At 34.7% G+C, this 21,416-nt stretch overlaps 1 protein-coding gene across 1 annotated transcript; it reads right to left on the bottom strand.

Moving 5' to 3' along the window:
- Window positions 1-1,801: 1,801 nt before the first annotated feature.
- On the bottom strand, window positions 1,802-18,909 carry LOC131760867 (disintegrin and metalloproteinase domain-containing protein 7). The gene is made up of 9 exons (XM_067041076.1): window positions 18,858-18,909; window positions 17,783-17,892; window positions 16,553-16,623; window positions 10,185-10,263; window positions 8,417-8,493; window positions 7,188-7,380; window positions 5,854-5,907; window positions 2,413-2,481; window positions 1,802-1,906 (listed from the first exon to the last, which is right to left on the bottom strand). The coding sequence occupies exons 1-9, from the start codon at window positions 18,907-18,909 to the stop codon at window positions 1,802-1,804; spliced, it is 810 nt and encodes a 269-aa protein (XP_066897177.1).
- Window positions 18,910-21,416: the final 2,507 nt, after the last annotated feature.

The following is a 21,416-nucleotide window of genomic DNA, read 5'->3' as shown; positions in this document are numbered from 1 at the left end:
GATCAAAGCCTCAAAACAGTCAGAAATAGTTGTAGCCCAAGGCTTCTCACCCCTATTCCCATCTGCTTTTGTAAACACCTAGTTGATAGGTACTTTGATGCCAGGACAAAAGAGTTTAAGAGTTTAAGGAAATATATGATGGTTTTGAGATGAAGAACTATGTAATATATCAATTTTATATTTCATAACAGCCAGTACAAAGTTGGTTGAAAGAAAGAATGAATGATAAACTATGAACACTAAGTTAGGAACAGAAATAGAGAGGTCAACTCAACAATATTAATAGAGAATGTAACTGATTATTAAGAAGTTTAATATACACATCATTGCTATAACAATAACCTTGTATTAATTTTTCACTTTTCTTAACCTGCATAATATGAATATATTGAATTTCATGTGCCAACATGATAACCATGACCCATACTCATTTCATAACTGTGAGAACTATGATTCTCATAAACTCTTACGAAGTTAGACCTTTAGTTAAATCATGATCTCGAACCTAACTAGATGTCCATTCCTGTTGGCTCTGATCGTATTGTGGAATAAACCTTATGAATTAGGTCCCACCAAGCAAGATAATTTTTTTAACCTTTGGATTCTCTACATTCATGAGTGGGCTTTAGGTCCATAAAACTGGATTCAAGTGCAAATGGGAACAATATTTGTTATTCTATGGATGTATTCTCTTCTAGTGAGAAAATATCCTATAAAATAAAGCCATATTATATCTACAGAATGCTTGGATGGTTTTGGATATACATATTTGGAAGGTTGTTGAGAGAATTGGTTCACTCTTCTTAACAGAGAAAGAACTTTGGAATTTCTGAGACAAAAGAGGTGAAGACATGAAAGTAAAGTGAGAAAGGATGCAGTGAAATAATGAGTGTGGAGGATAAAGGGCCAGTAAAAAGAGATATGACGGGAAGAGTCAAGGACTTTTAGACTATGCTACTTTAAATTGTTTGTGGTATGAGCCCCCAGTCTGAACTGAAAATCTTTAGTGAAAGTTCAGCAATGTGCAACAGTTTTGGAGATGGGACCCCAAGGAGAGAGACAGAGTCTTATATTTGGGTCAGTATTAGAGGAGTAATAAAGACAATTGCAAGATATAAGAAACAGGAGAAGCGGCACTTGAGATTACCCCCAGAGCAAAGCCAGTACTGGGTGTGGGAGCTCCCCACAATGCCCAGGAAAGGGATTAATTTATATCCAAGGCTAATGGTAGCTCTCAGCCTCTCCAATCCTGTTTGGGAAATTGAGAGTACCTGAAGCAACTCCTCCGCATCCTGCCCATGCTAGGGGGCTGAGACAGCCCCGCGCACTGTGGAGAGTGTTTTCCAGCCCCATCTGACCGGAAGAGCTGGTGAGAACACCTGAAAGATGTGCATCTCAGTGGTGCTCAAGCTGAGAGAAGGGAAGACAGAGCCAGTAGTTTGCAAGCAAAGCCAGTAATCCTATTCAGCTGGGAAACTTGGGGTCAGCTTGAGTTAAGGCAACAAACAAAGAGCTTTACCAGTTTCAGGGCTGCTTCTCCTGCTGTGCCCAAGCAGGGAATTTAATTTGCAGCCCCACTCATTGCTGAATATAGACTTTAGCCTGTCTGACTAGGGTCTCACTGTGAGACGCTACATAGCCCATTCAACTGTGGAAATTGAACAGAGTTCATTCAGCCCGTGGCTTCCCCAATCTGTGGGGCACAACTGGTGGCCTCATCTAACCCAGGAATTCAGTGCACTCAGTTCTGATTCAGGCCCCAAACATTCTAGTAAAAAACTAGAAAAAGATCAAATGTCCTTCAAGTGGTGAATGCAAAAACCACTGATCTAAAGGAGCGATTTCTTACAGTGTCTTTCTTCGGGGCCTCTTTATCCTGGTAATGGAGCTGGTCGGAAGGAGTCAGCTTTAAAAAGATGTGTATAATTCACAGTATTGCTTCTTTAACAGGATTCTAGTTCATTTCATGTTAGACAAATGAATCATTTTAGTGAATTTTCCAGAAATATTTCCCTTGATTTCTCTGTCTAAACATGGGCAATAAATTATAGCTTGAAAGACTTTTTGCTGTGCAAAGGTCATGGAAGAGTGACTTAAAATAGTGGATTTGATTTACTCATGATGGGTATTCAAATCTGTGTACATTGCTTTATAAATTTTGTGATAGTGACCAATATTTGAAACTTATGTAAATATTAAGTGTCATTTACTTAGAAAACCCAAAACTTAGAGCTATGATGCATTTGTTGCTGTGATTTCTTTTTCAATGGAATTTTGCTAGACTACTTGGTGAACTGTTATGTTTTGGGCTGTCTTAATATCAGTATTACTACAAAAGTCCAGCAGAGATCTATCCTAAAAGTTTCTTTACATTTGTGTTTTGGGCTTGATTCAGACTGTATCAGATCTTACCATGTTGACAAAATTGACCATTCCCCAAACTCGATTCCTCAGTTGGTTAGGGTGATTATTCCTGCGATACTGGAAATATAGACATCAGATCAATACTCATTAATCATAGGAGTTGAATAAAAATTCCACATCATGAGATATTTCAAAGAAAAAAATTCATTGGCTTTCCTTCCAGAGAGCTAAAAAATCTGGGCAACTTATGCAGAAATACATGTTTTATATAAAATAACTAGATATAGCAGTTGCAAAAGTCATGCTTCACCTTGGCACTACTTTAAGGTTTGCTTTATAACTCTGTTCCCTCTTCACATTAAATCTATTACGTTACATTGATTTATTAAACCAACTGATAAGTGTTCTTTAGAGTCCATATTCATAACAAAACTTATTAAAGCTCCACAGCAACCATTATATTGCAAAAACCAACTTTGTCAGCACTCCTGTATCCATGGTGGCCACAAACTAAGGAGCATATAATCAAGGATCATCCTGGAGCCAGGGATATGGTGGAGAGGGGCAAGAAATTGTGGTTTCCCCCTCCTTTCTCTCCAGGAAAAGGCTAAGAAGACAAAGCAGTTTCCTGCTCCCGCTTATTTTGTATGTTGTTCTCTTCTTACAGATGGATACCCTATTTGTACTTGTTCTCAACATTATCAATTTAGACCTAATAAAATACACTTAATAATAACATAAGGTATCCTGTAGAGATAAATGCAAATGGTCAAGCTTCTTTTATAAAAATTTTTAAAAAATGCCTTTTCTGAATGCTGCAATTATCCTATAGTTAACATTCCATTGCTCGCCTGTTATCTTAAATATCTGAATACCCCAAAGATATTACATTAGAATCCCTTTAATTTTCATTTCCTACCCACTCCTCAACCTACTACTCATTGATTTAAATGCCACTATTCTACTGAAACTATTCCTGATAGGCCCATAAATGTCCTCTTAATTATCAAATCCATTGCATTACTAGAATAAACCTTCATTGTTATGCACACTTTTTCTTTGATATGTGCTGGATTGGGTTTGCAAATATTTTTAGGGTATTTGCAGTCATATTTGTAAGTGAAATTGGCTTATAATTTTACTTTCTTGTCTGGATTTGTTATCAGTGTCATCACAGGTTGTTATGGTAATGACCCTTAAGGAATCACTCTTCCGGGTATCTGCACCGATGTGTGGTTCCCTCAACCATTGATTCTAGACTTGGCCATATGACTTTAGTTAATAAGACATTAATTAGTGTCCTATAAGCAGAAGCTTGCAAAGCTCTTGTACATTGAAGCCTGGTCTCTCTCATGATGTTTTGATGCCCAGCTATAATACCAGAAGAACAGGCTTGCCTACTGGGGACACATGGGCCAAACCCAACACTATATACCAGACAAGTGGCTAAGGCCAGGTTACACCAGCCAGCCAGCCCAGTGGATCCATCAGATTACTGCAACTGTGTAAAGGACCCACACTAAGTTTTGTGTAGTTTCTTACACAGCAGTAGATAACTAATATGAATGTTATAATAACTATGAAATGTATGAAGAATTTTTCCTATTCTTGAAAATAGTGTATAAAAGATGGGGTTTTCTGTTACAATAAATTTCGGTGAAATTTGTCTTTAAACTCATCTGAGCCTAGTTATTTGTCAATAGATTGTGGACTACTTATTTAACTTTAAAACTTTGTTATATTCTTTTTGGAGTTTCCTATTTCTTCTCAAGTCAGCTTCTTAACATTGTACTACATTCTTCTGCTCATAAATTTATTGGCACAAGGTTGTACATATATTTTTTAATGATATATAACCTTTCCTATATTTACAGTTATATTTTTCTTTCATTTCTAATTTTATTTGTACTTCTATTTTTGTCTTAATAAGTATTGTCAGAAGTTCCTCTATTTATCTTTCCAAGGGACTAGCATTTGACTTTCTTTTTTTGTCTTGTGCTTTTTATCAATTTTTCTCATTATTAAAATTATTTTTCCTTCTCTTTTTTGGTTTTATTCTGTGTTTATGTTCTAACTTTTCCAGTTAGACTCTTAATTCATTAAATTTCTTTCTTTTTAATATAAATGTTTGTCTACAAATGTCCTTCTAATTACTGTTACGCCATCTGCATCTAGAAAAATTTATCTCAACTAATGTTTTCTTTTTGCCATGATAAATATTTCATGCTTTCAGATTTGACTTTTTTAGTCAACTAATATTCGGCAATGTATTTTCCTTTTAGTTTCCAAATCAATTTTCTTTTTGTAGTCTAGTTTAACAATTTTTTTGTTATACCTTCCAATTTGGTTGTGGTTAAAAAAAAGCAGTGATCTTCTCCATATATATCTTTCCTATCTGTTTTACTTCCTTTGTGGCAAAATGTCAGTTTAATTCTTGAAAATGTTTTGTTTGAACTTGAAATGAATACATATTGTCTTTTTTCTGGTCGCAGTATACATCCATCAATTGATTAGATCAAACCTATATTTATGTGGTTCAAATCTTTTCTATTTTTGTTGAGTTTTTTCCCTGCTTAGCCTAAAATTTTCTAATAGAGAAGTAAAAAACAACCCTTCTTACCCTGTAACCATGTTTTTTTTGTTGTTGTTGTTGTATATCTTTTTATACTCTGCTGTAAGGTGTATAATCTGAAATATTGTTGGATGATTTGCAGTTCTTGGAGAGCTCATTCTTCTTTTCATTATGTTGGTTGACTCTTCCTCGTGTGATTAGTTTTACCTTGGATTATGATTATAGGGCATTTTTGACTTGGAGTCTAGCAGTTTACCGAATTTCTAATCAGTATTTTTGTTGAAAGCTTGGCGTGGCATTTCTGTATCTTAAGAAAAGTAGGTCATGCCCCACATCAGTGCAGGACCCAGGCTTAGGATTTTATTTTCCCATGCATAATATTTTCCCTGCCCATTGCTACAGGCAGACAAACAAAACGTTTCCTTTCTCTTTGCAGTTTCACTAGAGAGCTTTTCCAGTTCCCTTTCAGAGATGTGGCTCAGGGCCTTATGCAATATATTCTATATACTGTGTGTTGTGTCACCATGCCTGTGAATTTTAGTTACTGTTTTTTTGTTTTGTTTTGTCTTGTTTTTAGTTACTGTTTTGATGGAGATTCTCTGCCTCATTTTTAGCACTTAGAGATTTTCTGGGTTTTTTTTTAGCTCAACTATAGATTGTGGACATATTTTCAATTTTTTGAAGTTGTTCATCATTTCCATATGTTCATAATGTGGAGGGAGGTTCTATTTCGGCTTAGTGTGCTATACTGCCAAAGGACATTATCATCTCTTATATATGTCTGTTTGGGGAAGCTAAAAACAGAACATTGAATCCGGAATGGAATTCTGATTTAAATATTACTTTCTCTTTGTTAAAAATCACAACTATAGTTTTATAAGAATGAATGGGGAGCAAATGTTTACCTGAAAACTTACCATGTTATCATCAGCAACAATGAACAGTTCAATATACTTTTCTTTTTCCATACTCTGGAAATTTATGGAAAATTGAATGAAGTATGGTTAATGTCTCTTATCTTAACATTTTAAGCTAAAATTTTCAAGGTAAGAAATGTTAGTATTATTCGAAGTTGACATGCAGGAGTATATCTAATAATTCTAGAAATATAGGTAAATAAAACCCACTATATTATTAAAACATGTGATTCTATGCATCAGATTCTGGTAAACCTGAAACAACATTCCATATTTTATTATCTTTTTATTTTGTTGTTTAGTCTTTCAGGTAAAATAAGGATTATAAATAAAGAATCATGAATCCAGTTTTTAACATTTTGGTTTTTTTTAAATTTACAAAGTAAATGCTTACTAAGTAGGCTCATGTAAAAAGAACCATTTACAGTTGAGAGCAAGACATATAACTGGCCAACAGGAGTGACTGTATTCCTTCTACTCCTCTTCTATCTCCCAATCTCCCTTTGTGGGAATGTCAATTCCAAGGAAACATATAAAAGTTGTTAATTATAGATCTTTTATTTTATAAAACACAAAACCAAGAAATTCCAAGTTTTCAGCTTTCAGTGTCATGCATTGAGGTACATGCATATCCTCTTGAATATAAACCAGAGGCATATTGTTCAAATATTTGACTGTCATTCTCTCCTGAACTAAGTAATCATTTATTGATTGATTTATTCAATTAAAAAAACCCCATCTATTAGGCATCTAGTAAGTTTCAGACACAGTTTACACCATGGATATGTGAAGAACATAAACACTCACAGATCTTAAAGGCTAACATGTAGAGGGGATTTAAGTTGATATGAACAAGTATAGAAAAGCCTAAAATATGGAGGACTATCATTGTGCCTTCATTCTACTAGAAATTCCACCTTAACAATTAGAATATTTGGCCTGATTAAAGGGGGATAACCTGGCTTATCATCAATAACTCCTCCCAAAAAAGTGGCAGGAAAGAAAAGACAATATCTAAGAGAGATTTTTCAAGATGTAAACTTCATTCTTTCCAGCCATTTATAGCCCTAATACTATAAATCTATGTGTAGGGTTGTAGATATCCCCCTTCTTAGAAATTGATGAGACAAACTGAGATTTGCTGTAGGGAATGAACACTTTCTGTACAGATAACAAAAACAAAAGTTTGACATTTCAGATTTCAAACAATGAAGAGTCAGATTCAAGCAGCCTATACACTTCATTAAGTGGGCTCATAATCTCTCTCTTGAGATCAGTAAGAAAGTAAGAGGCATTTGACTTGGGATAAAGATAATTTAAAACTAAGCACTCACTTCCATTTTGGAGTCTTCCATGGATTTAGTATTGTCATTTGGAACAGCTGTCCTGGTAAAATTGAACTCTGTACAAGAATAATTGGCAGGTTGCTGCATCTGGGGTTTATATTTGAACACCAAATGTTCTCCTTCATCTGAATATTTCACTTGTTCAATGAGGTACCTTTGGTCACTCACCCTGAAGAACCCCCTGTGGAAACTGGGAATACAATATCTCTTTAAGATCTCTTTCATTTTACTACTACATTACTTACACAATATTTCTCTGTTCTACTTTATGGAGTTTGCCTTTTTAAGAAAGGGAAACTGCAGAGTCAAGGCCTCATGTAAGCATGTAGCCAGGTATTCTGAGAGACAAAGAGGTGAGATGGCATGTAACCTTTGACTCAATAACTTTTCTAAGAGTCAACTCATCTGGATTTTCAGAAGTTTAACAGCCCAATCTCTCCTTTGAAGCATAGGTAGAGTAACAATTCCCACCCGGGGCTGAGGACCTCTGGCAAGTCTGAGTTCTTGCAAAAACTTTGTGAATTTTCATGTCCGTCATTCATTTATTACAGAGTAAATATATGAAGGTACAGACACTGTTATGTGGTAATTGTGTCATTAAATGGTTTCTCATTCTTGAAAATACTGGGAACTACTCAAGTAAAATCCTAAAGACTGAAGACACAGGTTTCTTGCTCTTCTACTCTTTGCCTCTCCACATCTTCTTCCTTTGTCCTTGAGCCCAAGATCTAGAGACAACTTATATAGGCTTTACTTCTGACAGTTTTTTTACTTTCCAGAGTCTGGAAACACTGCCTAATTTAGTAAAAAGCTGTGAAGCACTGTGGTGTGATGCAGTGGGAATTCACAGGCCTAGAAATTAGTAGGCCTGGTTTTTGGATGGAGTTCAACCACCAGCAAAATGAATGTTCAGGAGCAAGTCTCTGATGTCAGTATCCTGATCTGTAACATGAGAGGACAGGCTGGATGAGTTCCAGTCACCTCCCAACTCTGAATCCCTTGATCATATACTGAAAAATTTGTCTTGCTTAGGGCTGTGTTTTACATCTTTTTGTCAAAAATGAACATAAACAATGGGCTGGAGTGGATCCTCATGCTGAAAATATACAGTAGCTTTTTTCCATTAATTTTTCTATTTAAAGGTCTTAGAAAAGAGAAGTGAATATCTTTGAAAATTCATAGGAAAACTCATAAAGGTAGAAAGATACGGTGCATACCTCAGACCATTACATGTGCTGATACTGGCAGCAGAATCAAATTCATGTATGATGGATCCTTGGTAAAAACAGTGATCCTAAAATAGATGAAGAGGCTATTGATATAAGTACATGTATTGGTATTATATAAATATTAATACCTACATATTTTATGTTCACAATAAATCATTATTTCATTTTCACAAACTACACTTATGTTCATTTATGCATTCATTCATGCATTCATTCATTACATTCTTTCATTGGAAAATTTTGAAGCTACTTTAGAAGGCTTTTATTTTAATTGCATGATTACTTTGTGTGAAGCCGTGTATAAATTCTTCTCTCACAAATTTAAGAGTCTATTAGTTGATGCTAACCTCAGAAATGTGACCCTTTTCCTTTGAAATATTACTCTTTTAATCCATCTTAAAATCCTATCAAACTACCCCTCCTGTGCTAGTATTATAAATTTTCCCCAGTTACCTATGAAATAAAGTCAAAATTTTTGATGATCGCAGAAATTAGGTCTCACTCTCCAACCAGGTCCCCTTGTGCCTTTGTCTCCTGCCTCTCTGCTTCGATCAAGTTGGTATCTTTATTACTCCCTACTGGGTGTTCCATCCATGGTGATTCTGCCAAATAATTTCTCTTTCCATCAGTTCCTTATGTTCAACTCCTGCCTATGTGTGACACTTTCCATGGTCCTGGACCTGAGACTCTCACAGACGAACAACCACTCACTGTATAAAAGAATATTACCCAGTTTTCCTACTGTTCTATTTTACAAAGGTTGTATGATGACTGAGATTTCATAGTTGACAGCTGCCTTAAACAGAGGCAATATGGTTTAAAAGTATACATTTTTTTTTTTTGGTGCTATAACTTTCGAAAATTTTTTTTTTTTTTTTTTTTTTTTTGGCTGTGTTGGGTCCTCGTTTCTGTGCGAGGGCTTTCTCTAGTTGTGGCAAGCGGGGGCCACTCTTCATCGCGGTGTGTGGGCCTCTCACTATCGCGGCCTCTCTTGTTGCGGAGCACAGGCTCCAGACGCGCAGGCTCAGTAGTTGTGGCTCACGGGCCTAGTTGCTCCGCGGCATGTGGGATCTTCCCAGACCAGGGCTCGAACCCCGTGTCCCTTGCATTAGCAGGCAGATTCTCAACCACTGCACCACCAGGGAAGCCCTAAAAGTATACATTTAATAGAAGAGAATAAAGTCATCCTTGGCTAGAAGGTTGCAGTGGGCATGTTCTGTAAAGGGGAATAAATATAAAAATAGAACTCATATCCACTGGAATAATATTCATAATTAATGAACAAAGATTCATTTGGAGAATGAAGGAGAGGACTCAGTGTTGGTGCATCAGAAGGACAGGGCAAGAGGATTTGACTCCCATAAGGGTCAGTTAGATGGAGGTTTTAAACTTGTTTCATGTCTTTAAGTTTTATCCTTTAGCTTAATTACTATTCCATCATGGTACCTTATGCTTCTCTGGTGTCCTACTTTACCCTTCCTCCAGACTTAACCCCATTTTGGGTACATAGAAGTCAGTGTGGTAAAGGAAAGTACACTAGCAGTCATTGATTTGCTTGTTAGGCAGTGATCAATCTCTTTTAGAGGTCAGAATGTCATAGTTTCTGTTCTAGAATCATTCAGTGATGGTAGTCAATGCAGGAATAAATTCTGATGTAGCACTTTCTGAAGCTGCTTGTAAAGCTAGGATTGGGTTTAAAAATCATACTAGGAAACAATAGTTTCAGAGAAGAGACATAGGATGTCCTATAAGGTACCGTGATCTGAGGAGACTTGGTGATCTGCTCTCCTTTTGTGGAGTAGTATGTCTCACTGTAATCTGAGGCTGGGAACTGCCTGGAAAAGAGGGCAAAGAGGTAGTGAGATTCACTTGTTCTAAAAAGTTAGCAGATAAAACCTATTATGTGAGAGTGAAGGCTCTAGGTTGCTTTCACTTCTCAGCAAGATCCTCTTATGCTAAAAGCAAATAAGCAAAATCAATCCCAGTCACATGAAAAGCCTTTCTACCTAGATTTCATGGTTTGGTAAAGATGGTAAAAGATTCTGGCAGTTTTAGCAAGGCATCATTTTGAGAAGAACCTAGAGAAAATATTATCTAAGTAAAAATCTTGCCTTAAGTGTCAAAATTAATGCAAAAAAATTGTGATGTATATGTATCATATATAAATATATATACTATATATATTTAAATATACAGCTGTTGGGTTAATATGTATTCATATATATATCATATGTACATAGATATAGATTTAATATAATTGCAAAGTTTTTACATTTTACATAAAATTATACAATATTAACTGTAAATATTGTAACCTCTAAAACAAAAGCTTTAAACTAAAGCAGAGAGATATTGCTATAAAAACAATCGATAAACAAAAAACCAGTAGATAAGAGTAAAAAAGAAATCAAATAATTCAAAGATCCACAGAAGGGCAGGAAGAGAAAACCAGAGGAACAAAATCAGAGGCAAACAGAAATTCAATATTAAATACAACTATATCATTCATAACATTAAATGTTAATGGATTAAACTTTCCAATTAGAAATCAGATTGTCAGAATTCACTAAAAAGGCAGAACCCAACAACTTGCCATCTTACAAGAGACACATTTTAAATGTTAAGACACAGGTAGGTTGGCATGAAAAATAGTATATTATGGAAACAGTAAATATGTGAATGCGGAGCTAAGCTGTATTAATATCAGGTAGAATACAGTTCCCCGAAAGATGGGCATTCCATAGTGACATAATGATAAAAGAGTAAATTCACCATAAAGAAAAAATAATAGTACATGTGTATAACCTAATAGCTAAGCTTCCAAAACATGAAGAAAATATTTTAAAAATTGAAAAGATAATCAATTCCAAATCATAATTGAATGTTTTGACATTCCTCCCTCAGCAGTTGACAGAACAAATAAACAAGTAATATAAGTAAAAATAGAAGATCTAAATAATCCTATCAACCACTTTGTCCTAATTGTTGTTTATAGAGCACTTCACCTAGTAACTGCAAAATACATATTCTTTTCAAGGTATTTTTAAGAAATTAGAACATAGGTTTGGCCATAAAACAAATTGCAATACATGTTTTTAAAAATGATATCATACAAAGCTTGAGAAAGGATATGTAAAAACTACCAAATATTGGAAATTAAATAACCCACTCTTAAATAATCCATGAATCAAAGAAGAAATCTTAAAAGAAATTAGACAATATTTTGAAAGGAATTATAATAAAAATAAAAGACGTCAAGGTGTTTGAAATGCATCTAAATTAATGCTTGAAGGAAATGTCATGGTTTTAAATATTTTAAATACTATGACAAAAAGATGAAATGTTTTCATAAAAAAGTAAACACTAAATAAGTAGAACAAATTAAATAATAAAGATAATAGATGGATTCAGTGAAATAAACAGACAATAGCAATAATAAACAAATTCAAATGTTGGCTATTTGAAAAGATCAACAAATTGATAAACCTCTTTAGATTTGTCAAGAAAAAAAGAGGGAGAACTCAAATTACCAATATTAGAAATTATAAAAAGGTTATCATTGAAGGTACCACAGATATTAAAAGAATAATCAGAGAATATTATGAAACACTTTATACCAAAAATTTGACAACTTACATGAAATATACATTTTCCTTGTAAATTACAATTTAAAACTGACATAAAATGAAATAGAAAATCTGAATAACCCTCTCAATAAAATTGAATTTGTAATCATAAAACCTCCTCCCCACACATACACACAAAAAAACCCTCAAGGCACAGGTAGTTTCATTCGTGAATTCATTCAACAATCTAAAAATAACATTCTTCAGAAAATACAGGAAGAGAGAACACTTCCCAATTCATTTTTGAGAACACTTCCCAATTCACCTCTTAATATTAAATATGTGACAAAGACATCACACACAAAAAACTAAAAATGCAGAATAATATCTATCGTTAACATGGTGTCAAAATCCTTAAGAAAATCTTTGTGAACTGTATACAGCAAAGAGGGTTTTATCACAGGGATGCAAGTATGGTTTAACATTCAAATATCAATCAGTGTAAATTACCATATGGACATTTCAATGGATGCAGAAGAAATGCTTTCAGTAAACTTCTCAGGGAGCTATCTTAATCTCATAAAGTACACAAATGACAAGTCTACTGGCAATATAATATTAATCATTCAATATTTATCACTTTTCCCTTAAGATCAGGGATACTGTAAGATTGCCAACTCTTCTATTTCTACTCAGATTGTACTGGAGTTCCTAGCCATTACAATAAAGCATAGAAATAAAAGGAATAATGACTAGAAAGAAACATATACAACTGCCAATATTTGCTGAGGAAACTCTCTAAGTAATCTATGAAACAATAGATAATTTCATAGATGAAGACCTCCCAATAGGAAAATGAAATAATAAAAAACAATTCTGCTTACAAGAGCATTGCAAGCATTAAATATGTAGAAATAGATCTAACCAAAGACATATGAGAGCTGTACACTATAAACTACAAAACATTGTTGATAGAAATTAAAGAAGATCTAAATTAATATAGAGATGCAACACAAAGACTCAATATTGTTGATATCAATTCTTTCAAATTCATGTTTAAATTCAGTAAAATCACAACCAAAATTCTAGCAGCCTCTTTAAAAAATAAAAATTAACAAGTGAGTTCTAAATTTTATAGAGAAATGCTAAGGATCTAGAATTTTTGTAATTCTGCAAAAGAAGAGCAAAATTGTAGAAGTTACCCACACTGGCTTTTAGACTTACTTTAAAGCTGCAGTAATCAAGACAATGTGGTCATAGCTTGGGGATTGAAAAGTAGGTGAACAGGATAAAATAGACAGCTCAGAAATAGTCATTTGCTTTCGGTCAAAGGTGCAAAAGCTATCCAATCCAAAGAAAGGCAGTTCAACAAAAGAGGCTGGCTATGTATATGCAAAACCAAGAACCTTGACCCACCTTCAAATTACACACACACACACACACACACACACACACACACACACACACACACATAAATTCAAGATGATAATAGACCAAAACTAAAAGCTAAAACCATGAAAACGTTAGAAAATTTAGTAAATTGAAATTTCTTCAAAATTATAAATTTTGCTTTTTAAAAGAATATTAAGAAAATGAATATAAAAAGTAACAGGATAGAGAAAACAGTTAACAAGAAATATATCTGACAAAGGGCTAATCTCTAAATTATATGAAGATCTTCAACTCAGTAAAGGAAAATTAACCCAATTAAAAATGGGTAAATATTTAAACAGACACTTTACAAAAGATATACAAATGGTCAATAATCACATTAAAAAGTTTTCAACAGGGAACTGAAAACTTATCCAAACTGAAATATCACCACAAATCCACCAGTATAACTAAAATTAAAAAGAGGTGAGAACACAAAATGACAAAGAGGATTTGGAGCAACTAGAATTCTCATACATTGTTTGCAGTATTTTGGAAAATTATCTGACAGTTTTTTATAAAACTAAACATATACATACCCTATGATCCAGAAACTTCACTCCTTGGCGTTCACCAAGGAGAAATGAAAACATATATTTATAAAAGGACTATACAAGAATGCTCATTCAGGCTTTACTCATGATAGTCAAACACTGGAGACAGCCAAGGTCTCCATCAATAGAATGGATTAAAAAATGCTAATGTGTATATATATGTGTGTGTGTGTGTATATGTATATACACATATTATGTATATGCACACACACACACAAATATATACACATACACATCATGGAGTAATACTCAGAAAGTAAAAGAACCACATTTCTGATACATGAACTGCATGAATGAATCTCTGTTTATGGAATGCTAAAATAAAGAAGCCTTACACAAAGTGTATATGAAGTATAACTCTATTTATAAAAACTTCCAGAATGGACAGAATAATCTATGATGAGTAAAACCTCTGTGACCAGGTTTTGAGAGAAGTTGACTAGGAAGGAGTAGGAGGAAATTTTCTGAGTGGCAGTTCTTTTATAATTCATTTGTATAGAAATTTGGGTAACACAGGTATGTGCATTCATCAAAATTCAATGCATGTACACTTAAGGTTTGTGCATTTCATTGCATGAAAATTTTACATCGAAAGAAAAACTGTCAACACATATTCAACTCTAATCATATGCTTGCTGAAGTACTTAGGGGGAAGTATACTAATGTCTGCAATATAATTTGGTATGCATAAAAATAAGATGGAGGATGGATGGATGGTAGAGGAATAGATAGACAAAGAAATATGATATAAAATAAATACAGTGAAATGTTAATGAGCATATTTGTATTTGTGTGTCTTGATGGGATTATGGGTATATGTGTATATTAATGGGTATATGAATGGTCACTATAAGATTCTTTCAACTCTGCTCTCTGTGTAAATTTGTTTTCTGATAAACTGTTGGTAAAAATGAAAGAGATACCACAAATAAGAAGAATACAATCATTTCTGTGGTTATTTTGAAATAGCATATATAAAAGTTTTAGTTAAGTACTTGGCTGTATAGTATATTCTAAATTAATGGGGTTTTTTTTTGCCTCACATACACATACAAATGTAACATTTCACCTATTAATGGATTTGTTATAGTGAAAACAAAGTTGACCCAGTCAGTGTTTCCACTGGATGAATAAACAATCAGATATGACATCGTTGACCTATGAAGGTTCACCTCTAATACTCAACATCAGGTTATATAATAATTATTCATTATGATTAAAACCAAGCCAAATGAAACTCATAGGTGAAATATGGGAAAAAAGTGGTGATGGAGAAAAAGAAAAAGAAAAATCAAAATTAATAAGACCAAGTTTTTGTTTGCTACCATATTATATGAAAACGTCTGAATAAATAATATTCACAGATTTGGGAGGCTCAGTGGTATGCACTAAACTCATTCACTTCATAGAGCTGGGGAAGTGAGGGTAATGTTGCCCACTGGAGATATCAACATCAGATTCAAGTGCTTTGCATGTCTACAATTTTATAATATACCACTCCAGGCTGATTAACAGAATTAAACAATGTCTAGTCTATTATGATTGGCTACTTGAGGCATAGGCAGCATTGGGTAATTTTGAAAGCAGGAAGGTCTGAGTTAGAGCATCAGCCTCATCACCTGCATTGTGACCTTGGACAAGTTATTATTTCAGTGAATCTATGATTCTTCCTCTGTGAAATGGAAATAAAACAATATCTGCTTCATATGGATATTGTCGGGATTAAAAGAGAAATTTGAGGAAAGGCAAACAGAAATTGCTCAATAAATGTTAGTTTTTTTCCATCCTAAGAATGTTAGAATATGCAGATTTTAAACAAGTTATCAATATATTATGTTATTAGGTTTGTATTTCTGTACATTTGTCCAGTGGGGAACTCAGAGCGGAAGGAGAGGTTTTTTTGTTTATTTATTTGTTTCGTACTTTTGTTTGTTTTTAGCTAATAGGCCAGAGTCTCAATTCTTCAATGGAGTTATCCTTAGATTTTACTTAACGTTTGACAATTCTTTATAATTTCAATGTCTGGGGCTGAGAGGCAGAGCTATTGTGTATGGGAACGGCCCAAAGGAACACAGTGGAAATTCAACAACAACAACACAGGCTGTGAAGAGAGCTAAAGAAGAAAGTTAAAGGAGTTAGAATTATTTAGCTTACAGACAGTTAACTTGATAAATTAAATTCTTCCCAGCCCTTAGCTTCCTCTCCAACAGAACCTGGTTTGATATCTATTTTCAATAACTTAGAAGTCACTTTAAAAACTACAGTTTTCAAATTTCTTTTGTTCCACTGATTTACAAAGAAGTAATGTACGAACTCTCAGAGTGAGCATATAGGGAGTAATGGAGAACAGGGTATGTAATTGTTATTAAGGGTATGTAATTGTTATTAGGAACTGGAGAACAGGGTATGTAATTTTATTAAGGTGCTGAAATGAAATGGGCTTATTTTAGAGGAGTAGGAATTCAGATTAGTATAGATAACAAGGACTTGACGAATTCACTGGAAGTTTTTATGAAAACTAGGATACTATAGACTAATACATCTATAAGGTATTGAATCATAATAGGACTCACCTTGATTTTAAAAGGTGAATTTTCAAGATTTTTCTATTTAGGCTTAGTTCATACAACAATTCTTCTTTGCCCTGAGGCAAAGGCCCTTAAGGTAGGAGGAAGCTTGATACATTTGAAGGACAGAGAGAGGTTTAATATTGCCAGAAAATCAAGTGTAAGTTGAATAGAAATGAGAAACGAAAAGTTAGGAAAGAGTCAAATCATGTACAGCCCACTAAGTCACTTAAGAGGATTTTGACTTTATCCTAGGAGCGAAGAGAAGCAAAAGGTTTAGGCAGAAAAATGCAGAAGTTGGACTGCTATTTTAGATGACTTGCTTACTATGGATAATGGATAAGCAGAAATCACGGACTGTAGGCAGAAAAAGAATCGACAGGTTATTGATGGTGTACCGGTGGTTTGAACAGAGGAGTGGCTGCAGGAATAGTGACGAGTAGATGATGCCAAAGACTATTTACATACTGGAATCTTCAAGGCTTAGTGATTGCTTGATAGAAGAGGCAAAAGAGAAGAGTCAAGGATTGCCCCAGGTTTCTGGTATGTTTAACTTTGTCACCACTGAAAGGTGGGTCTTTTGAAGAGGGGCAGCTTTGAGGGAGGAAGAGGGGAGGTTTGTGTTTGTTGAATATGAGGAACACATTAGTTAGGACTTTTTTGATTACAAGTTTAATATAAAATTATAACTTTATTATAAAGATGCAAAATTCATAGATGGGCAGGCAAGAAACTAAATATTTATTATTTTTGGAATGAATTTTAAATGTATTTAAATTTTAACACCTGAATGAACACTCTTCTGAGCAACAGGCTAACTAGGCCTTTGTGTTCCTGTGAAAGTTGTCCAAGTTTGCTGTGGAATTTGTGAGGTAAATAAATCTGCGTATTAGATCACCGGGAAAGCAAAATGCTCAGATTTTCCACTGCACCAGCTCAGAACAAATGAGGTTGCCTTAGATCAGCCTGGAAAGCTGTTAGTGGAACTCCTCACATAAACTGGAAGAGTTTAAATGTCTCCCCCCCAAAAACCTGAGCTTTATTCTTTGTTGTTTCCTAATCTGTCAAGGGATGACTTGCTCCGCCAACCTCTATTTCCCACCCACCAAGCACAGGCAGTAAGCTAAGTGAGAGCCCTCAGAAAAATCAAGACACCTCCCTTGTTTGCTTCTGATTGGAGACAGGTTGCTTTCTTTATGCCTGTGAAAGTAATGCATCTTTTTATTAAATCAAAGCCTGTACCTGTATGTCATCCTCATGGGTGTGCCAAATATCTTGCTTTTGTATCAGAGGAAGCCTTTTAGGATAAACCATTTCTTGACCCTTCACTTCAAGGATGACCTTTTCTAAAAGGAAACATAATGGCAGAAATACATTTGGTGTTAACATTCACCCACAGTAATTGGATAGCAGAATTATTCTCATAGAGTTCACTTGCTCCCAATTAGCAGTCATGGACAAGAGCATCCCCACCTTATGGATATGGAAATTGAGACTGATATTTCTAAATTAGGAAAATACAAGCAAAATTGTAAAGTAGGGTCCTTCAGCTTCTTCTATCTTTTCACCTTGTTCTGCAGGTGTCACCTTTGTCATCTTATTCTTCTCATGCCTGTCTCTGAATTCTGCCACCTGTCCAAGCCAGCCACTGGAATGGACTGTTTCAATGTAAATTAGTGATTTCAACTCCATAGGACATTTGCATTTGAAGTCTTAACTCTCATAGCTAATATAAGGCTTTCCCCTGTGAAAAGGATTTTAGATACTGAGATAATCTTCTATGCTTTAGAAGAATTGGTAGTCATATGCCAGGTGAGCCCTGTCCACTCCACTACAGAGAGGTATAGAGAAAAGAGTATAGGATTTTGGAATCTGCTCTTCTTTGAACCAAAGTTTTACTAGTTTATTAGCAGTATGACCATAAGTAGCATATCTAATCTTCCTGATCTGTAGATATTAGTCTCAATTTCTTTACCTGTGAAGTGGAGATAATAACAAAGAATTTTAAGCATGCTAATATACAAAGTGGCTGATGGCTAACAGTGTCTGCTGCCTTGCAGATATTCAGTAAAATCCACTGCTTCCTCCTTCTCACAGTCCCTCAGAGTATTTAATAGTGATACTGCATTTCATAGACTTGTAGAATCTCAAGATTAGCCATAATCTAGTCCAAATCCTATGCTATGTTCTCAGCAAAATCATTAATGGATATTAATGTTTTTATCATTTACAGTTTAAACTTAATGATGAGAGAGACATTACCTCATAGCATACATAATAAGAAAACCCTCATAAAAAGATTATGATATACCTTTAATCTGAGAAATGAGTAAAATCGTGAAGAATAAACTCCCAGGAAACATTCTGAATGATTCTGGCAAAAGTGGGGCACATGTGCTTGAGAAGAGACATGCACAGTTTTTGGTCCTTGCTTCCACAGTGAGGATGAAGACCTTAGCAGATAGACAGGCAGTTTTGATCCAGCACAAGGAAGTGTTCCTTGATCATGTTACACAATTTGTGAGGTGCTTGAGGCTAAAACCTAGAAAGTGGATGTCATGTACTAATTAAAGGCAACCACTGAGATGGTGGTGGTGGAGGAGGTGGGTTGGGCAGAGATCTATACTTTATGCCTAATATAAATATGATTCCAGATGTATTAAAAATTCAAAAGTGAAAAAAATCACCTATGACTTGGAAAAAATTATTGAAGAATCTTTATATAAACTTTGGTTGAAGAAGGTCTTTCTATGCTGAAAGCCACTTGTAAGAACTGCTAAGGAAAATTTGATAAAAAAACTAGACAGAAATATTGAGAACTTTTTCTTGCTAAATAAAGGCCTGGGCCAGGAACATGAGGATAATGGTCTTTAGAGTACTGAATGAAACACAATCGAAATGAATATTTCACCCCCCCTCCTGATGAAAGAACCAGAGAGTCACTGGGGCAAGAGGGGGAAATGAAGGGAAATAACTTCCTTTTTTTTCTTCCAAGTTTTATTGAGATGTAATTGACTAGAGCACTGTATAAGATTAAGGTGTACATTATAATGATTTGACATCATATGTTATGAAATGATTCATCTCATACAGATACCAAACAAAAATATTTTTCCTTGTGATGAGAGCTCTTAAGATCTGCTGTCTTAACAACTTTCAGACACACCAGACAACCGTGTTCACTACAGTCATCATGTTGTACATTCCATCCCTAATACTTATTTATATTATAGCTGGGAGTTTGCACCTTTTGACCACTTTCATCCAAACTTATTTGGGAAAACTTATTTATGCCATAAATCACAAATTAATTACAATTAAAAGACAAAACTCCAGAAATGTATGCAGCATGTATAATAAAATGTAAGGGCACATATCCTTATAATATAGAGCTCTTTCAAATCAGTACAAAAAGAAAACATTAATGGGCAAATGTGCAGAAGACCTGTACAAACTTATCTATATGCATGTGTTCTCTTGTTATATTAGAAGAGAGATCCCTTTGCAATACAATCCCTTATCTGGGATTTCATCCCCTCCCCTATCTCACATTATTGATTATCCCTATAATATTCCCATGAATGGAACCAGTCTACCATAATGGGAAGCTTTCTTTTGATATTTAAATAATCTAAAATCTCTCCCTTCCACAAAATCTTATCCTCCGTCCTATATTCTGTAGACCGCCACCATCACCCTCTTTCATTACCTTTTCAGTTAAACTTCTCAAAAAGTTGATCTATATTTCTTGTGCCAGTTTCCTCACCTCCAACTCATCCTAACACATCACACTTGCACTGCCTTTATTATTCTACTGATATAGCTGACTAATATCTCTGATGATTTCACAATTTCTGTAGCCAATGGATACTTTGGTTCCTCATCTACTTGCCCTCTCAGCATTGTTGACCGTACCCTCCCCCTTGAAATATTCTACTGAAGTACCTTGACACATAATCTTCTTAATTTCTTTCTAGCTCTCTGGCAACTTGAGTGCTGTATCTTTTACCCAACCTTTAAATTATGGAGTTCCTCAAGGTATTATCCTATATCTTCTTTTCCCTTAACTGTACACTTGTTCCAAATCCATCTCATCTTCAGTTATGGTTTAATTCTCTACAATATGCCTCACACTTTATATTTCCAGTCATCTGAGCGATAAACCTTTACAGCCAACTCTCTACTCAACACCTTCATTGGAAGTGCTCAAAGCCCCTACAAACTCAATAGATACAAAACTTAAAGTGCTGCTCCCCCAACCTGTTCTCTTAGTTAATGATGTCATCATCCATTCCTCATTGCAAGTCTGAAACCCAGTACTCATCATGGATATCCCTCATAATCAGTCCATCACTAACTATGTTTATTTTAAACATAGTTAAAATATCCCATCCACTTTTCTCCAACTTTTCTGTCTCCATCCTAGTGCAGGATATCATAGACTGTCTTTGGCTGTATTCCAGCAAGCGTGATCTTTTCAAAATGCAAATCTGATCATGTCATTTTTTTTATTGGTGCTAGGATTAATACTCACTTGGCTTTAAAGCCTCAGAAGGTAAATTGCCTGCCACCTTTTAACTCTGTGGCTTTGGGCAAAACATGAAACATTTCTCTACTTCTTTTTTTTTCTCATCTGTTAAGTAGGTATAATATTATCAATAACATGTACCTCATAGGGATGGTGTGCATATTAAATGAATCTGTGCTGACAGGCAACCTTACATTCCCTGGTTTATTCACTCTCCAGTTCTTAGCTGACTATTTTATACTCTTTCTTCTCACCTGAAATCTCTAAATCTCCCCTTAGTATCAGCTGATCACCATGCTTTCTTTCTATTTAGCGGAGAAAAAAGAAGCCATCAGATGAAAA

The sequence above is a fragment of the Kogia breviceps genome, chromosome 8 (genome assembly GCF_026419965.1).
Source record: "Kogia breviceps isolate mKogBre1 chromosome 8, mKogBre1 haplotype 1, whole genome shotgun sequence".
Lineage (NCBI taxonomy): Eukaryota > Metazoa > Chordata > Mammalia > Artiodactyla > Physeteridae > Kogia > Kogia breviceps.
This window is presented reverse-complemented; position numbering and strand designations above follow the sequence as displayed.